Raw genomic sequence first — 17,728 nt, forward strand, 5'->3', positions numbered from 1 at the left:
ATGAATATTCAGGACTGATTTCCTGTAGGATTGACTGCTTTGATCTCCTTGCAAGGAGATAACTGATGTTACCATTTCAATATTTCTTTAATCCATTTATTTCTCTCCATCGTCACAGCACCACCGTGTTGCAGACTGATTTCATCTCTAGCTTGTATTTCAAATCCCTTCTAACTGGTCCTAAATCCATCTTGCTTCTCCCTCCCTCTCACCCAATCCATCTTTGAAACTGCATTCAGTGTGATATTTTTAATTCCTACACAGCATAGAACTCTTCTTGGCTTCTATGTTAGGATTCTCTGTCTGGAGAAAAAGAACCAACAGGAGCTATAGATAACAGGAGTTATAGAAAAATAAATCCATAGATTTATTTTTAAGGAATTGGCTCATGCACTTGTGGGGGCTGGCAAGTGAAATTTGTTGGGTAAGCTGAAAAGTCGGGCAAGAGTTGTTGTAGTCTTCAGTCCAAATTACTCCGGGCAGCAGGCTGGAGACCCAGAGGGGGTTTCTTACTTTGCCGTCTCGAGGAGAATTTCTTCTGCCTTGGGGAACCTCCATCTTCGTTCTTAAGGCCTGCAACTGATTGGCTGAGGCCCACAATCCACTTTACTTGAAGTCTACCAATTTAAATGCTCATCTCACCTAAAATTACCTGCAAAGTGACACCTAGACTGGTGTTTGATGAACATCTGGGCACAGAGCTTAGACAAGCTGACATGAAACTAACAATCAAGCTTCCTTTTGCATTTAGGCTGAAGGCCAACACCCCAAACCTGACTACAGGGCTCTGGGCCATCTAGCCCCAGCCTCCTCCCCCACAGCTGTTCCCCGTTCATTCTGATCCTGGTCACACTGGCCTCCCTTGGGTTCCAGATGTACCACCTGCCTCCAGTCTCAGGACTAGGAACAAGTTACTTACTCTCTCACCCAGAACGCCCTGCTCCCACTCCCAGTGTGCATGCACACTCATACACACATGCATACACACACAACCAAGTAGCCCCCCACCCCACCACGACACACACATGCATGCACTCATACACACATACATACACACACAACCAAGTAGCCCCCCACCCCACCACGACACACACACGTTGCCTAGGGAAGCCCAACTCAGTGGTCCTTCAGATCCTGGTTCCAATGCCACCTCTTATGGGAAGAGGCCCCACACCAGGCAGCCTTCCCTGCTACTCTGACTCATCTGTGCATGACGAGCATTCAGTCGTGTGATTATAATTCATATCTGTCTCCTCCACTAGACTGCAAACTCTTTGAAGGCAGGGACCAGGTCTCCTTGACGGTCTGTGTTGCCCGCCAGGGTGCCTCCAACTCTCGTGGGTGTTGAGAGAGTGAGTGAACTCTCTGGAAAGCGTACCTGGCCTTGGATGTCACATGTCTTCCATTCCTTGCAGCACTCATTCCGGCGACGCAGGGCCTGCCCTTGCCTCTGGCCCCCCACATCGGCTTCCCTTGTTCTCTCGGTCTGGCTTTGCAGACAGTTTGCCTCTCCTTGGGATGAGCCCCCCTAAGGAGAGGACACCCTTACTGCTGACTGCCCGACATGTGGTTCAGCTTTGAAACTCTGCCTGCCTGAGCCTTAACTCAGCCATCAGCTTCAGTCCTTGAAGGCAAACATTTAAGACAAAGTGACTTACAAAGCTTTTATTTTTTTAAAACTTTTATTTCGTATTGGGGTATAGCCGATTAACAAACCATGTTGTGGTGGTTTTAAGCAAACAGCGAAGGGACTCAGCCATACATTCATGTATCCATTCTCCCCCAAACCCCCCACCCATCCAGGCTGGACTTGCCAAAGCTTTTAACTGGAGGAAGAGGACTGTCACCCTCCATGAACCCTCGTATGCATTTTTGTATTTAAATATTTGTAGAAGCAAAGATGCTGCCACCCAAAATACTTGTGAGAAGAAGTCCACATTTTTACTCTCTCGAGTGGAAACCTAACCAACTATCTGTAGACAGAGCAGCATTTCTCCTGCCTTTTCTCCCAAGCACTTAAAATAATAGAGGTTGGCTTGTCTGACACCGTCATTGTTAATATTTTTCTGTAAACTTGGAAGTTTACAAACTGTTAGCTAAGAGATTGCTTTAAATGGCTCCAAAAATAGCCATCTTGTGATAGATCAACCACTCCAAGGTTGGGTGGTTTGTGTCCCAGACGCTTCAGAGCGTCAATGAAATGAGCCTTATGGAAACTGCAGGTTCGTTAGATCCAACAGCTGTCCTCCAGCACGTGCAGTTGGTGTAGTCATGGAGGCTTGGGTGGGAAGCAGATCATACGGTTCCTGTGACTGTATCCTAATGCAGAGATGCTTTATCTTCATTCTTCCCGGTCTGGCAGACAGGTTGTCAGCTAGTGAATGGTCTATAAAACACCCGTACATCAGGGTGTGATGCTGTTCTGCATCTTTTTGATAAAGGAAAAGAATCTTAATCTACATTTTTTTGCAAATTGGGATTTCTTTTCCCCATATGCATTTTTAAAAAGTGGAGTTTCAGGGACTGCCCTGGTGGTCCAGTGGTTAAGATTCCATGCTTCCGTTGTAGGGGGCATGGATTCAATCCCTAGTCAGGGAACTAGATGCCACATGCTGCCCAGTGTGGGCCCCCCAAAAAACTGGAGTTGCATTACTTTTCATGGTGGATTTCAGCAACTTTTAAAGCTCATCCATTTTCCCCCTGAATTTGGGGCGGGATTAAATCAGATGGCAGACAAATGGGTCTCTCAGCGTGTTAGCACTCTGATTCCTCCCAGGAAAAGATGGCTTGCTTTTTGGAGAGTGGCTTTGAAATAGGCATATATTAACAAACAACTTACTTAAGACCTCTGGAAGCCCAGGATTTCTCTGTGAGTGAAAAGCTTAGTGAGCAGGCCATTTTGTGTCCCTGAACACACCAGCCTCCCATCCCCTCTCCCCAGCTCTCCTAATTCTTTGCCTGTAAGCTGCCTGCGAGGTTAATACTAGACAGAAATTCTGTGACTGTTTCTGCCCCTGTGCCAACAACTCCGAGCCATTTGGAGGGGTGGTGGGGGCAAGGACAATGAAGCAGAAGACCATTTCAACCTTTAAAATTTTTTTTCAAAATGCTAGTGTATAAAAACATCCTTGAAAAATACTGACTCGTATAAACTTGCAGAACTGTTAGAGGTTCCCCCCCCCCAAATTCTAGTGTTCTTTACCCATTAGCTATTGCAGACTTTGACTATTCTTTTTCAACAGCTGCATTGTAAACCACAAAGAGCAGGTCTAAGAAGCAGAGGCACCACTGTGGTCAACAGCAAAAGCCAAAACCCAAACCACAGAGTAACTGAGGATTAGATTGGGAACTCCCCCACTGGGCCCTGAGATGCAGCCCCGGGTGTTTGTCATCCTTCCCGCTGAGGAGCAGGTCATGACCGGCCACTGCTGCCAGTCTGAATGTCGAAGGGGCATGGGTTTTGTCCTAAGGTGGGTGTTTGAAGCCTTGGGTTTCAAGGCTCCATTATCCCATCTGCCCTTTATTTGGGCATGCTAGGAAGCCATTGGTCTGGGGCAACAGTTGAATGTATTATGTGAAAGAAACAACAATTTGGAGGTACCCTGAAATACAATGAGAAGAAGAACTAAAGAGACTCTTGATGAAAGTGAAAGAGAAGAGTGAAAAAATTGGCTTAAAGCTCAACATTCAGAAAAGTAAGATCACGGCATTCAGTCCCATCACTCCATGGCAAATAGATGGGGAAAGAATGGAAACAGTGACAGACTTTATTTTGGGGGGCTCCAAAATCACTGCAGATGGTGACTGCAGCCATGAAATTAAAAGATGCTTACTCCTTGGAAGGAAAGCTGTGACCAACCTAGACAGCATATTAAAAAGCAGAGATGTCATTTTGCCAACAAAGGTCCGTCTAGTCAAAGCTATGGTTTTTCCAGTAGTCATGTAGGGATATGAGAGTTGGACTATGAAGAAAGCTGAGCACCGAAGAATTAATGCTTTTGAACTGTGGTATTGGAGAAAACTCTTCCGAGTCCCTTGGACAGCAAGGAGATCCAACCAGTCCATCCTAAATGAAATCAGTCCTGAATCTTCATTGGAAGGACTGATGCTGAAGCAGAAGCTCCAGTACTTTGTCCACTTGATGCAAAGAACGGACTCACTGGAAAAGACCCTGATGCTGGGAAAGATTGAAGGCAGGAGGAGAAGGGGATGACAGAGGATGAGATGGTTGGATGGCATCACCGACTCGGTGGACATGAGTTTGAGTGAACTCCAGGAGTTGGTGATGGATGGGGAAGCCTGGTGTGCTGCAGTCCATGGGGTCTCGAAGAGTTGGACATGAGAGACTGAACTGAACTGAGACACACAGCTACCCATGTTGCCCGCACCTTCCAGGTGGTGATGGCTAAATGGGTCTCTGGACCAGCAAAAGATGTAAGGAGGACATGTAAAGGGACCTCCCTGGTGTCCAGTTGTTAAGAATCTGCCTTGCAATGCAGGGAATGTAGGTTCAATCCCCGGCTGGGGAACTATGATCCCACATGCCTCGGAGAAACTAGAGAGATCCTGCATGCCACAGTTAAGACCTGAAGCAGTCAAATGTTTTCAGAAAGAGAGAGAGAGGACCAGTAAAAAGGAGCAACAGCCTCAAAAGGCCTTGAGAGAGGAGCTCCTGGGGCGGGACAAGTCCCCGAGCTGTGTGACTCTGACTGGTGGGCGTGCAGGACCAGGGACACGGACCCTGTGCTTCCTGCATCCTTCCTCCAGACTGGCCAGGACAACCGACCTTCCATTTGGCAGGCAGTTCCTGGGGCCCTACTGTGTGCTGGACCCTCTGCAGGACAGCGGGAACAAGAAATCGGTCAGGCCTCGTCCCCCTCCCGGCCTGACATTTGGGGGAAGACTCGGAGATAAACCCTTATGGTCACTTCCCTGGTAGAGGGTCTCCCCTCGGGCCTGTGAGCCTCTCCAGCTGTTAAGTTCCTGCAACATCCCCAGCTCCCAGCACCCGGCTGGCACCTACAAGCACGACACAGATCTGTTGGCTGGATAAACACGCAGTCAAGTGCAGTGAGAGTCCAAGGAAGCAAGTGCCCTCAGCGCGTTTGCACAGGAGAGGCTTGAAGTGGAATTTCTAGGACGAGGCACATCTAGAGGACAGGACGGCCGGAGCAGAGAAGAGATGCTGGGAGCCTGAACAGCGGGGCCTGCCTGTTCTGGAGCCCAAGGAGCCACAGCCCCCGACTCGGGTGAGATTGTGCGGCAGGAAGAGAAGGACCAGCCCACACAGACGACCTTGGTGCCTCACCAGAGGCTGTGGGGTCTCCATAGCCAGATGTGCACTTAGGAAGTAGGCTCTGAAGGCTGGGAGGACAGCAGATCAAGCGTGGCTGGGGACTCACGGCTCATCAAACAGTCCAGCAGGACCCCTCGCTCACTGCTGCTCACGCAACATCTCTGTTGTTTATGGGTCCTCCATTGCCTCTGGTGCGGTATTTTGCATATATTAAATAGGGAATCATTTATAAAGGTAAACCATTCAGCTTCCCAGGTGGCGCCAGTGGTAAAGAACCCGCCTGCCAGTGCAGCAGACTTGTGAAATGCAGGTTCCATCCCTGGGTAGGGAAAACCCCCTGGAGAAGGGAATGGCAACCCACTTCAGTGTTCTTTCCTGGAGAATCCCATGGACAGAGGAGCCTGGAGGGCTGCACTCCATGGGCTAGCAAAGATTCAGGCACAACTGAAGAGATTTAGCACACTCGCTACTTAAAACTGGGTTTTTTTAGGAGTCATTGTAGTGTGAATAAGTTTGTCATCCCTGCTTCTTAAAATATTTTTCTTGGCAAAGCAGTTTTTAAACTTTTCTGGGTAAAGTAACACAAGTGTTATTGACTGGGTTATTGTTACTTTTAAACCTCTATCTGACTCTCTGGTTTTCCTAGTTTTCATGTTTGCAAGAGCTAAAGCGATACAGTAGATTTCACAGCTGACACAAGGCTAGTGAGGCAAAGTCATAATTAATTTAGACCTCAGTGGCATTCCGTTGGCACTGGAAGAGCTCTGACCTTATCTTCGATGTGTTCAAAGCCAGTTATTTTTACCCTGATGCTCCAGGAAATACACAGCCACATTGCCTCTTTGTTTTCTCATCACAGAATCAGTTGGGATGCCACCCTCTTCCCAGTATACATGCTTTGGAAGCTGGTGCTTCTCTGGTGCCTGCTGAACTCTGTCGTTTCATGGGGCAGCCATCTGGGGTGCCAGGCAGGTGGCGGATATGCCAAGAGAGGGTGTCCTGCCTGGCAAGGCCACCCAGAGTCCTTGGTTTATAATAACAGTCCCACTGTTTCATTATTCCAAGTAGAATGACTGTTCTCAGTGGAGAGGTAAAGTAGAAGGGCTGTTCCTCACTCTCTCCCTGTCCCTGCTCCGTGCCATTTACCCATTCACTATACGAATTAAAAAAAAAAATTTTTTTAAGAATTGTCTAAGATTCAAAGAGATCAAGGAGATCAAGCCAGGCAGTCCTAAAGGAAATCAGTCCTGAGTATTCATTGGAAGTATTGATGCTGAAGCTCCAATACTTTGGCCACCTGATGCAAAGCAGTGACTCATTGGAAAAGACCCTGATGCTGGGAAAGATTGAAGGCGGGAGGAGAAGGGGACGACAGAGGATGAGATGGTTGGATGGCATCACCAACTCAATGGACATGAGTTTGGGTAACTCTGGGAGTTGGTGATGGACAGGGAGGCCTGGCGTGCTGCAGTTCGTGGGGTCTCAAAGAATTGGACACGACTGAGCAACTGAACTAAACTGAAGATGCAAAGAGCACGATAAGGTCTTGGATAGTTAGGAGGGGGGATAAAAAAAAGATTGCGGTAAATGGGCACCTCCTGAAATCATGACTTGTGAATTCTGTGAGTGAGAGCAGCTGGAGGCACCGAGGGTGCCGCTCTGCAGAGACCATTGGCTGTTCCCGTCACCAGGTTCTCCGTGTGAAAATGCTCGGGGGGCTGACTGTGCTGTGTGAAGCGGCCCCCTCCCGCCCACAAAGTTTTTCTAGGTTTCTGTGTCCTGTAAGTTTAGCTCTCTACCATGTACATGAGTGTATAGGGGTACAAAACAGAGGCACATGAGGTTAAGAGGCGCACGTGATGTGTGGATGGGCAGTGTTTTCAGGCATCCAGGAGCTAGGTTCTCAAACTTCCAGATGTGTGACACCCTCCCCCCGGTGGGCAGGGGGCACAGTGACCTTGATAGCTATGGGCGGGACTGAGAGAGAGCTCACATCTCTGACAAACTCTCAGTCAGTGTGAATTCTGCATGGACCGCAGTGACCAGGCCCTGCAATGGTGGTTCTCAGCTTTGGCTGAAAATTTCCATACATGAGGAGCTCTTGAAACCTCTGATAACAGGCTGCACCCCTCCAAGGACATCAGAATATACATATATATGTGTGTGTGTATATATATATACATATATATAAGGGTGGGTCAGTAGCATCAGTAGCTTTGAAAGCTCTCCATTCAATTCCTGCCCAGGTTGAGTTTGTGGAGTGAGGGGTGGGGGAGAGCTGAGTGGATCGTGGGACTCTTTCCTATCACTTTGGAAATTTACCAAAAGTATATTGCAGCTGTCACTGTCTGACAGTTTCTGAGTTAAATGAACAGCTACCTTTAGTGTTTCCATCTCTGTTTTTGAAGAACACCATGAAGTTTCCCAAGATTCCCTCCACCCACCAGGCTCTGCTCCACCTGTTTATCAGCTGCGGAGTCTCAGCTGAAGCCCTCACGGATATTCTCACTCTTCTCCATTGACCCGTGGCCTCCTGTTTCCACTGCTAGCTGCCCTCAATTCTTTACGGCTGTGAGGGGTCTAGATGAAAAGAGTGTTTTATCTTCCTGTGGAGCAGGGCCTCTCAGCCCTACAGCACATTACAGTCACCAGGGGCGATTCTGGTTTATTGGATCTGGGGCAGGTCTCTGTGCTAGGGGAGTTTGAGAAGCTTCCTGGGTGAGTCTCATGTGAACTCAGGGAGGTTATAAGATTATAAGTTTACAAGATTAAAAGAAACTTTAAAAAACAGTATTTTCTTCAACATTTTGAAAACTGGTTCTAAAAAAATTAAAGATGCTGGTCAGCCAATAAACTACAGAAATTATTTTTTTTTAAATGTACATTGAACGATTTAGTTGGGGCTTTCCAGGTGGCGCTAAGTAGTAAAGAACCTGCCTGCCAATGCAGGTGGAGAAGGAAATGGCAACCCACTCCAGTACTCTTGCCTGGAATATCCCATGGATGGAGGAGCCTGGTAGGCTACAATCCATGGGGTCACAAAGAGTCGGACACAACTGAGCGACTTCACTTTCACTTTTCACTTTCATGCACTGGAGAAGGAAACGGCAACCCACTCCAGTATTCTTGCCTGGAGAATCCCAAGGACAGAGGAGCCTGGTGGGCTGCTGTCTATGGGGTCGCACAGAGTCGGACACGACTGAAGCGACTTAGCAGCAGCAGCAGCAGCCAATGCAGGAGATGTATGAGATGCAAGTTCAGTCCCTAGGTCAGGAAGATCCCGGGGAGGAGGACATGGCAACTCACTCCAGTATTCTTCCCTAGAGAATCCCATGGACAGAGGAGCCTGGTGGGCTATAGTCCATGGGGTTTTCAAAGAGTTGGAGACTTAGGGACTGAAAGTGTGTTAGTCACTCAGTCATGTCCAACTCTTTGCGACCCCATGCATTGTAGACCACCAGGCACCTCTGTCCATGGAATTCTCCAAGCAAGAATACTGGAGTGGGTTGCCATTTCCTTCTCCAGGGAAGGGACTGAGCAACAACGTTAATTAGACAACGCTAACTGGGGAAGGATTTTGGTGCACAAGTAACAGTATGATCCAGTGAGGCAGTCACAGGGGCATAGTCATTCAGGGCCCCCAGGTTGTATCTCCAAGGTGACCTGGGATGGGTGGGGGAAGAGTGGGTGTGGCTCAGGGGAGGCGCCCATTGGCTGGGCGGGGGCCACATGTGCAGCACCCCATTGGCCAGAGCTCAGTCACGTGGTCTCTCCCACGTGCCTGGTTTCCTAAATGCGGTCCCAGGCTCAAAAGGAGCGTAAAGGCTCTGGGACGGCCGGCGCCCTGTGTCTTCCCGCATTTCTGTGTCAGGGGTCAGGTGCCTGTGGGCCTTGCACTTGGAAATGCAGACTCCAGGCCGCCTGGGGGCAGGATCCTTCAGAGTTCACGTGCTGTGTTAAGCGCCTGTGCTCTTTTTTTTCTTTTCTCCACAGATATCGCAAATGGCACCAGTTCAGGGGGGTACCGCCCACCTCCCAGAACCAAAGAAGTCATCATCAATGGCCAGACTGTGAAACTTAAATATTGTTTCACCTGCAAGATTTTCCGGCCCCCTCGTGCCTCTCACTGTAGCCTTTGCGATAACTGCGTAGGTGAGTCAAAGCCAGAATTGCCTCTGTTCCAACTTTAAGGCTGTGCTAAAATGTCTGCAGCTGATGGAGTAGCCTGATTTCATTTGACCAGAGACCTTGTGCTTAAAGAGAGCCAGCATGTGTGTCTCTTTAATCCTTCAAAACTAAGCAACTGGGTAATAGTTATTTCAGTTCTGTTGCCTCTGATCTGATCAAGGGTCTGCCGCTGATCCCGTTCACCAAGCCTAGCATCGCCAGATCTCTTTTTCCTTCTTACATCCTGCAGCACATCCCTAGGACAGCACAATGCCCCAGGTCTTCTCCTCCCAGGGACCACACATGCCAGAGTGGGGGTTCTTGTTCCCTGGAGGTTCCAGATCAACAGACACTTGAAATAAAACCATGACACCTGTAGACCCTCCATTGCCAGAGGAGCTGGCCACGTGTGTAGCCGGATTCTCCCAGCTCTTCAGAAGGCATTCTGGTTGGGGAGCTGGAGGCCATGGAAGCCCAAGGAGAAGAAAAGGGGCAAAGGCTCAGAGACTGCTGGGCCCACAGTTATGTTGTTAGGTGGCCCCAGAGACCACCAAGACCTGCCCTCGCTGTCAGCTTGCCTCCAGGACAGGCTAGGAAACGGGCAGGGGAAACACAGTGGAGCACAGAGGGCCTCGGCTGTAAGGCTTAGCCCTGCTGCTCGGTCGCCAGCACCGCAGCACAGCATTTCTGCCTCTATGTGGGTCCCAGCCCCTGGGGATTACTTGGCAAGCTCATCCCATCAGACCGAGACATGTTACCCACACTTGCAGACCATTACTCTGCCCCAGGATGGAGCGTGTCAGACATGAGGTCGGCAAGGAGACGGTGGAAGCCCCAAGTGACAGGAAGGGTAATGAGAAAGGGACCACAGCTTTGCCACGTGGGGGAAGACCCACATTTTTTCAGTCCCATAGTCTGCCTCTAACAGAAATAACCAGGGACTTCCCTGGGAAAACAAGCATGGAAATCCTGTTAACCTCACACCTGAAAAGACAGAACACCTCAGAACACACCTTGTTCCCCTTAGTAACACATAGCCAACTGCTAACATTTTCCGAGCCTATTAGAATTTGTGGTCTTGATTCTTCTTCAGAAAAAAAAATTATATCATGTGTTTCCTGCTGTGCAAAGCTTTTTTGTTTATTGGCCTGACTTTTACTGTAACTTTAATGTTAATCTACAATTTGGTAGGGAGTCCATGTTTTCCCTCTCAGACCTTTTCTTTGTTTTACTCACTTGGAAAAATTACTGTTAGCCTTTGCCTCCCCAGCAAAACATCATGGAATTTTGTTGTCTTTCTTGTGTAGTAAGAACCAGTTAAAAGCCTGAAATCTGGCACCCGATGACCTGGGTACAAATACTAGGTTCATGATTTAGGCATGCAACCTCAACTCTGTATGCCTTGGTTTTCTCATCTTTATAATGAGGTCAGTAGCGGTGCCTACCTCACACGATGATTGAGAGAGCAGAGTTAAAGTGTGCAAAGCACTCAGCCTCGTGCCTGGCTTTTGGTAAATTCTCTGTGGTTGTTAGCTGTTCCTCTGTTATTACTACTGCTCCCTTGACACTTCTGATTGGCTTTCTCTGACCAATGTCTTGGTCTACTGTGGCCCTCTGCAGGTATGATGACCAAACCTGTCCCTGGTCCTCTATGTGAGGACACACACCAGGGTTTACAAGGTCATGAGACAGCCTTTGTGTGATTTCTGATACCCTTCCGGGTGACTCCAACCCCAGTGACCATCCCATGCCCATCTTGAGGACACGCAAGCCAAAGTGGCCCAGTGGCTTAAATATCTTCAGGAAAACAATCCATAGGGATTCACAGGATCCTTTCTTGGGTTGTAATTTTGGGATTACATGATGGAATATTATATGATGGGATAATATGTAACTTACATTCTTTCACCTAAAAATCTTCTGTTATTTTGCGTATCTTCTCCTGGAGGTCTAATGACTTGTTCCAGTTGGCATTTACAGGGAGGGAGTGGTTACCTGCAGACCTGAAGAGTTTACGGGACACCTCTTTTTTTTTTAATCATTTATAAATGTATTTACCCATTGCTAGATAGCTGACTGTTTCTATTTGTTCATTTATATTCCATCTGTAGGGTGGATTCCTAATCATGATAAAACGTTCCTTTCTGTCTCATAGTGTTTTAAAATTCTCTTCGGTTATATCGTAAAACACTTTCTGAAAGTTCATCAGATTCTCTCGTTTATTCCCTCCACCATAGGTTTAATAACCCTTAAAGAACCCTGGAGAAGGAAATGGTAACCCACTCCAGTATTCTTGCCTGGAGAATCCCATGGACGGAGAAGCCTGGTAGGCTACAGTACACGGGGTCGCAAAGAGTCGGACACGACTGAGCAACTTCACCTTTCTTCCTTCAAAGAACCCTGATGTATTAGATGTAAAATCCTCTTACCAGAATTACTCATCTAGTTAATGGTATACTTCTGTGGTGGTTTAGTTGCTAAATCATGTCCGACTCTTGAGACCCCATGGACAATAGCCTGACAAACTCGTCTGTCCATGGGATTCTTCAGGGAAGAATACTGGAGTGGGTTGCCATTTCCTTTTCCAGCAAATCTTCCCAATCCAGGAATCGAACCCGCGTCTCCAGCATTGCAGGCAGATTCTTTACCACTTGAGTTGCTAGAAACTCCCAGTGAGACAATAAGAGCCATCAGTCTGTAGTGTCCAGGAGCCCTTCTGATAGGTTCTGAGCAACCTTTTTGGTAACTCCAAGTCACCATGGTAACCCAGAACTCCACAAGCAAGCCTGATGCTGTCCTGTAATGGGAGGATGAAGAGCTGCAAACGGAAAGGAGCAGAAGGGGGAAGGTTAGGGGTGGGCTGCAGTCCATGGGGTCGCCAGAAGTCGGACACGACTGAGCGACTTCACTTCCACTTTTCACTTTCATGTACTGGAGAAGGAAATGGCAACCCACTCCAGTGTTCTCGCCTGGAGAATTCCAGGGACGGCGGAGCCTGGTGGGCTGCCGTCTATGGGGTCGCACAGGGTCGGACACGACTGAAGCGACTTAGCAGCAGCAGCAGCAGAGGAGGGAACTAGACAAGGAGCACATTGCCAGTAGCTGCCTCTAAGCTTCATTTGATGGTCCTTGGGCTGAAAGTGGGCAAACGGTAATCAGGGCCCCGCTCTGTGGGGCACAGGTGAGAGGAATAGCACACAGCTGACGGAAAGTAAATGTACTTGCTGCACTCGGGGAACAACCACACAGCAACTCAGACCTACATCATTTTGGCTTTCGAGTTCATTACACTACATTTGGGCCTTGGGTGTGACCCATTAGCTGACCAACAAATTGGACCTTGTCCATTTTGGAAAATAGAGTGGAAAGCAGTTGTCTCCAATGGAGAAGTATAATTGCAGAGTTTGCCACTACTTTATTTTTAGATGGCAAGTTTTTATTGAAAGAATTCTACTTTCTGCAGCCAGGGGAAAAAAGTACAATGATGTGCTGAAAGCCAGTGTTCGAACATGTGGCTTCCCTTCCATGGTAATGAATGGGCTCAGGTTGGTCCTTCCTAGGCATGCAAATCAATGTCACTTTGCACTGGGAGAGGAGAGAGGAAAATGCAGCTTCCTAAAGCGTATTTTTCTTTGTTAAGTAAGTAATGAGAGCAAAGTTGTAGGGGCTCTGTAGCTGAAGTCGAGGGCTGAGGGAAAAGCTTTTTGGGGAGCACACTCTGTTGCTAACGTAGAACAGGTTAGCAGAGCCAGGGGGTTGGGACACGGCTCTAAGGACAGATGCCCAGGACTGGGTCCTGGTCCTGCCCTTGGATAATATTGGAACCTGGGCAGGTTACCCTCACTGTTTCCACATCTGTAAGATGGGATGATCCCAGTACTGCCTTGTAGGTTTATCCTGAGGATGAAGCCAGACAGTGCCCAGCACACATGGACCTGGTGCACACCGAGGGCTCACAAAGAGCCTGCCAGTGAAGTGTTGTAACCGTGCGTGATGGGGGCAGGCCTGCCACAGTGCTCCCAGGGAGCTGTAGAATGAGACTGTCATCACAGAGCGATGGGAGCCCCCTTGTCTTCCTGTGATCTGGGAGGCTTTCCATGAGCTGCAACTGCAGGAGTAAATACATTCTCTCTCTCTCTCTGACTTTGTCTCTTTTTATCTCTGTTTCTCTCCCATTGTCTCTTTGTGTTGCCATCAAATTGCTTCTGCACATTTGAAACAGAGTGTTTGGGGTTGTTTGTTCATCCAGGCAATTTTTGATGTTATAAAACATTTTTATTCAACTGACAGCTGAGGCTAAGGGGTCATCTCTGTTTGCTCAGACCCCTAGGAGCCCTCAGGTCATTTAAAGAATAACAGAAGGAGTTGGAAAGCAAAAACTTCCCTGGGGAGGTCTTCTCAGACTCACTCTGTACGTTCCAGCCCCAAGTGAGCCCCCTCCACCTCCCCGCCACCCCCCTGTCGGCCAGGGTGGACCCTTTCAGGGAAGTCTGCCCTTTGGTGGACTCTGGGCCAGTGTCGGAGTAGCCAGCAGCTTCCCCTGGAATTGGGTAATTTTTTCTTAACACAACCTAAACCTGTAATAAAAAAAAGGACTTACTTGAAAGTAATTTATTCATACACTGTGAACTAAATTCAGAGAAGGCAATGGCAACCCACTCCAGTACTCTTGCCTGGAAATTCCATGGACGGAGGAGCCTGGTAGGCTTCAGTCCATGGGGTCGCTAAGAGTCGGACACTACTGAGCGACTTCACTTTCACTTTTCACTTTCATGCATTGGAGGAGGAAATGGCAACCCACTCCAGTGTTCTTGCCTGGAGAATCCCAGGGATGGGGGAGCCTGGTGGGCTGCCGTCTATGGGGTCGCACAGAGTCGGACACGACTGAAGTGACTTAGCAGCAGCAGCAGCAGAACTAAATTAAGTTTGCCAAACACCGGGAAGGAGCATTGCAAGCGTTTGCAAGCCTCTACTAGAGCCTGTCTGATTTTGACCAGCTCAGCATGAAAGCAGCAGAACCTGGATCCCCAACTTTCGCCTCCTCTGGACAGATGGGAGCCCATCTTTCTCCAAGACGCCACATTTGGAGGTGCCATGAGGCCAGAGGAGGTGGTGCGGGAAGCCCTCGCGTCGTCAGCCCTGCAGGCCTCTTCCCTCGCACACCAAATGCCCTGGCCCCTTTTTCTCCCGTCCCCTACTGTCCCTTCTGGTGTGGATAGCACAGAGAGCCTCCAGACATCCTCTGCTGGGGCTCCTGTCCAGCAATTTTTGTTTTGGAAGGGTTTAATTGTTCTCGCTTTTTTTTTTTTAAGGTGTTTTTTTGGTGTGGACCATTTTTAAAGTCTTTATTGAGTTTGTTAAAATATTTCTTCTGTTTGTTTGATTTTTTTTTTTTTTTGCTTTGGCCTTTTGACCAAGAGGCAGATAGAATCCCATCTTCCAGGCCAAACATGGAACCCGCACCCCCTACATTGGAAGGCAGTCTTAACCAGTGGACCGCCAGGGAAGCGCCTTAATGGCCGTCTTTAAATGCTCGCTCTTTCTCCCGTGGGCTCTTTACTCTGCTCTCCCTTCTGCCCTGCAGTGTCCCCCTCCCGTCTGTCCAGATGCTTCCTCTGTGATGAGGTCTCTGAGCCGGAACTGCAGATGTCTTGTCTGCTCTGCACACTCTGCTGAGCCCAGTCACTGCTTCACAGCTGTACTCAATGTTAGAGGTCTGGTATATTTGAGATCTAAAATCCTAGCTACCTTCTGGTGTAGGGCAGCACTCTGGAACTTCTTTTTAACTATTTGGGTATGCTGAGAGGATATTCTTTTTCCGTAGGAAAGCAGATCATTTGAAGAGAATGCAGCAAGCTAGCATTTTTATCTTCTTAGGGGCCAAAAGAACCCAGGGATTTATGGTGCCCTTCCTGGTTTCCAGTATCCTCGCTGTTTACTGACATGTAATGAGCTTCTATGCATCAGGCGCTGTACTAGTATCCAGAGGCTTCAAAATAAAGTACAGTCCCCAAGACTCACTATTAAGAACAAAGAGAATTCAGCACAGAAGGTATTGTGTTTATCATATTACATAGATCAAAAGGAGTAATTTTACACGCGTGAAGAGTTTCTTTAAAAATTCAGTCATCAGCGTATATATGTCAAAAAATATTGCATCAACATACCTAAGGTAAACATTGTTAGAAAATGCAAGGAAAGTTTGGTATAAACATCATGCTAGTGAGAAACAATACCTCTGATTTTGTTGGCTCAGGTAAGCAAAATAAGAAAATAAAAGGTATCAATATACAGTTAATAAATACATGTTGAACTGTTTTGGCAAAGTATGCTGCTGTTTTTTAACTGATTGTGGAACGTTAGCAAAATTAATTAGAGTAGCTGCACAGAGGTTCCTAACCTCCTGAAAGCGACTAGGTACTTCCCAGTGTGTCGTCTAATGACACAACAGTAGAAACCAACCACAAAAGATATGAGTACACAAACCTGACCAATTGCAATGGCTTTTTCAGGAGTGATTTTTATCTGTTTATCTGACTGCATTGACTCTTGGTCGTGACAAGTGGGATCTTTTGTTGTAGTTTTGTTGCGGGTTCTGTAGTTTAGGCACATGGGATCGGTTGCCCCCACAACACATGGGATCTTAGTTCCCCAGCCAGGAATTGAACCCACATTCCCTGCATTGCAAGGCAGGTTCCGAACCACTGGACCGCCAGGGAAGTCCCGAATTGCAGTGTTTTTTTTTTAAGGACCTTTTCGTTAGCTCGTGGGTGACAGAGATTCCCAAATGGCAATGGTGGAATAGTTGGAAAGCGACAATAAGAACAATGCAAAATAGAACTCCACGAGAAGGAACGGTTTGGAAAGCTATCAGGTAGCTTGTTGAAGTTGGAGGCTGCAGAACCAGGCGTGGCAGCCCGGAGGAGCTGGGGAGCCTGGGTGGCTGAGCGCAGTGAGTCACACCTGAGGTAGGATGTCCCAGGAAGCGCAGGCACTACAAGCAGGATGTCTGCGGAGCCACCACTGAGTTCTGACTCTGCTGCTGCCATCTACTTGGAGCCGCGACACTTGTCTGCAGCGAGCGTGGGCTCTGGAGGCAGAGATCGGGGTGGGAGGGAGCGCCTGGACCTGATTCATTTCCACACCCGGGTGATCACCTGTTTCATTTCCACACTCACGTGACCAGTGAGGGGAGGAGGTAGCTGCTCCACCCCACCAGGGGTGGGGCCCACCTCCCATCTATTCTGGGATTCTCTACAAACAGGAAGTTTACTTGGATGTTGGATAGCCAATGAAATGAAAAGTTTAGAAAAGTCTAGTACAAAAAACAAAAACAAAACTGGATTTAGAAGCCAGTAAAGGAACAAAGCGGCCATCAAAACAAACTTTAGAAAAACAGGAAGGAAACCATTAATGACCTAGAGAACAGAAAAATAAAAACGGTACCAGATCTAATTCTTTGGCAAATAAACAGCCAAAAGATAGACTTCTGGTATGATTGAAAGAGGGAAAGCAATGAAGTGGAAAAAACAGATTCAAATGAGACATTCTCTCCACAAACTTAGGTATAAATTAAATGCAGTTTGAGGCAGGAGACAAGATAAAACATGTCCAATTTGATTACCAATACCATTTTGGAAAAAGTTGTTTAGTCAGTCAGTCGTGTCTGACTCTTTGCAATCCCATGAACTGCAGCACACCAGGCTTCCCTGTCCTTCACCATCTCCTGGAGTTTGCTCAGACGCATGTCCATTGAGTCGATGATGCCATCCAACCATCTCATCTCCTCCTCCTGCCTGATTATTGGAAACTGTGTAATCTTTACAGTTCACGTGGGGGCTGCCCCTAAGCTTTCTTTAGTGGCACATGGGTTATGTTCTGTTCCTGAGGGTTTCCTGTCCCTTTGTGTTAACCTTTATTTCAGTATCTTTTTTCCTAGGGTCTGGAGTTTTATCCTTTTTGGTTTAAGCAACAGGTCCTGTAACTAAAAAGTATATCAAGCAACCTAATTAGTGCTTTCTTTAAAAAATTGGGGGATAATTGTTTTACAATGTTGTGTTGATTTCTGCTGTACAACAGTGTGAATCAATCATAATTGTATATGTATATACATATCCCCTCCCTTTTGAGCCCACTTCCCTCCTCCATCCCACCCCTCTGTGTCATTCACAGAGTGTGAGACTGGGCTCCCTATGTTATATAGCAGCTTCCCACTAGCTGTCTATTTTACATATGATAGTGTTTATATGTTAATGCTACTTTCTC

The 17,728-nt window shown here is 47.7% G+C and overlaps 1 protein-coding gene across 4 annotated transcripts in view; it reads left to right on the forward strand.

The window, feature by feature from the left end:
* ZDHHC14 (zinc finger DHHC-type palmitoyltransferase 14) overlaps nt 1-17,728 on the forward strand; it is a 291,222-nt gene that overhangs the window by 203,100 nt on the left and 70,394 nt on the right. For all 4 annotated transcript variants that reach the window (XM_024996593.2, XM_024996594.2, XM_024996595.2 and 1 more), the window contains exon 3: nt 9,290-9,448. In XM_024996593.2, the coding sequence (XP_024852361.1) occupies nt 9,290-9,448 (159 nt within the window). The remainder of the gene's footprint in view (nt 1-9,289; nt 9,449-17,728) is intronic.

This window comes from Bos taurus, chromosome 9, assembly GCF_002263795.3.
Source record: "Bos taurus isolate L1 Dominette 01449 registration number 42190680 breed Hereford chromosome 9, ARS-UCD2.0, whole genome shotgun sequence".
Classification (NCBI taxonomy): Eukaryota; Metazoa; Chordata; class Mammalia; order Artiodactyla; family Bovidae; genus Bos; species Bos taurus.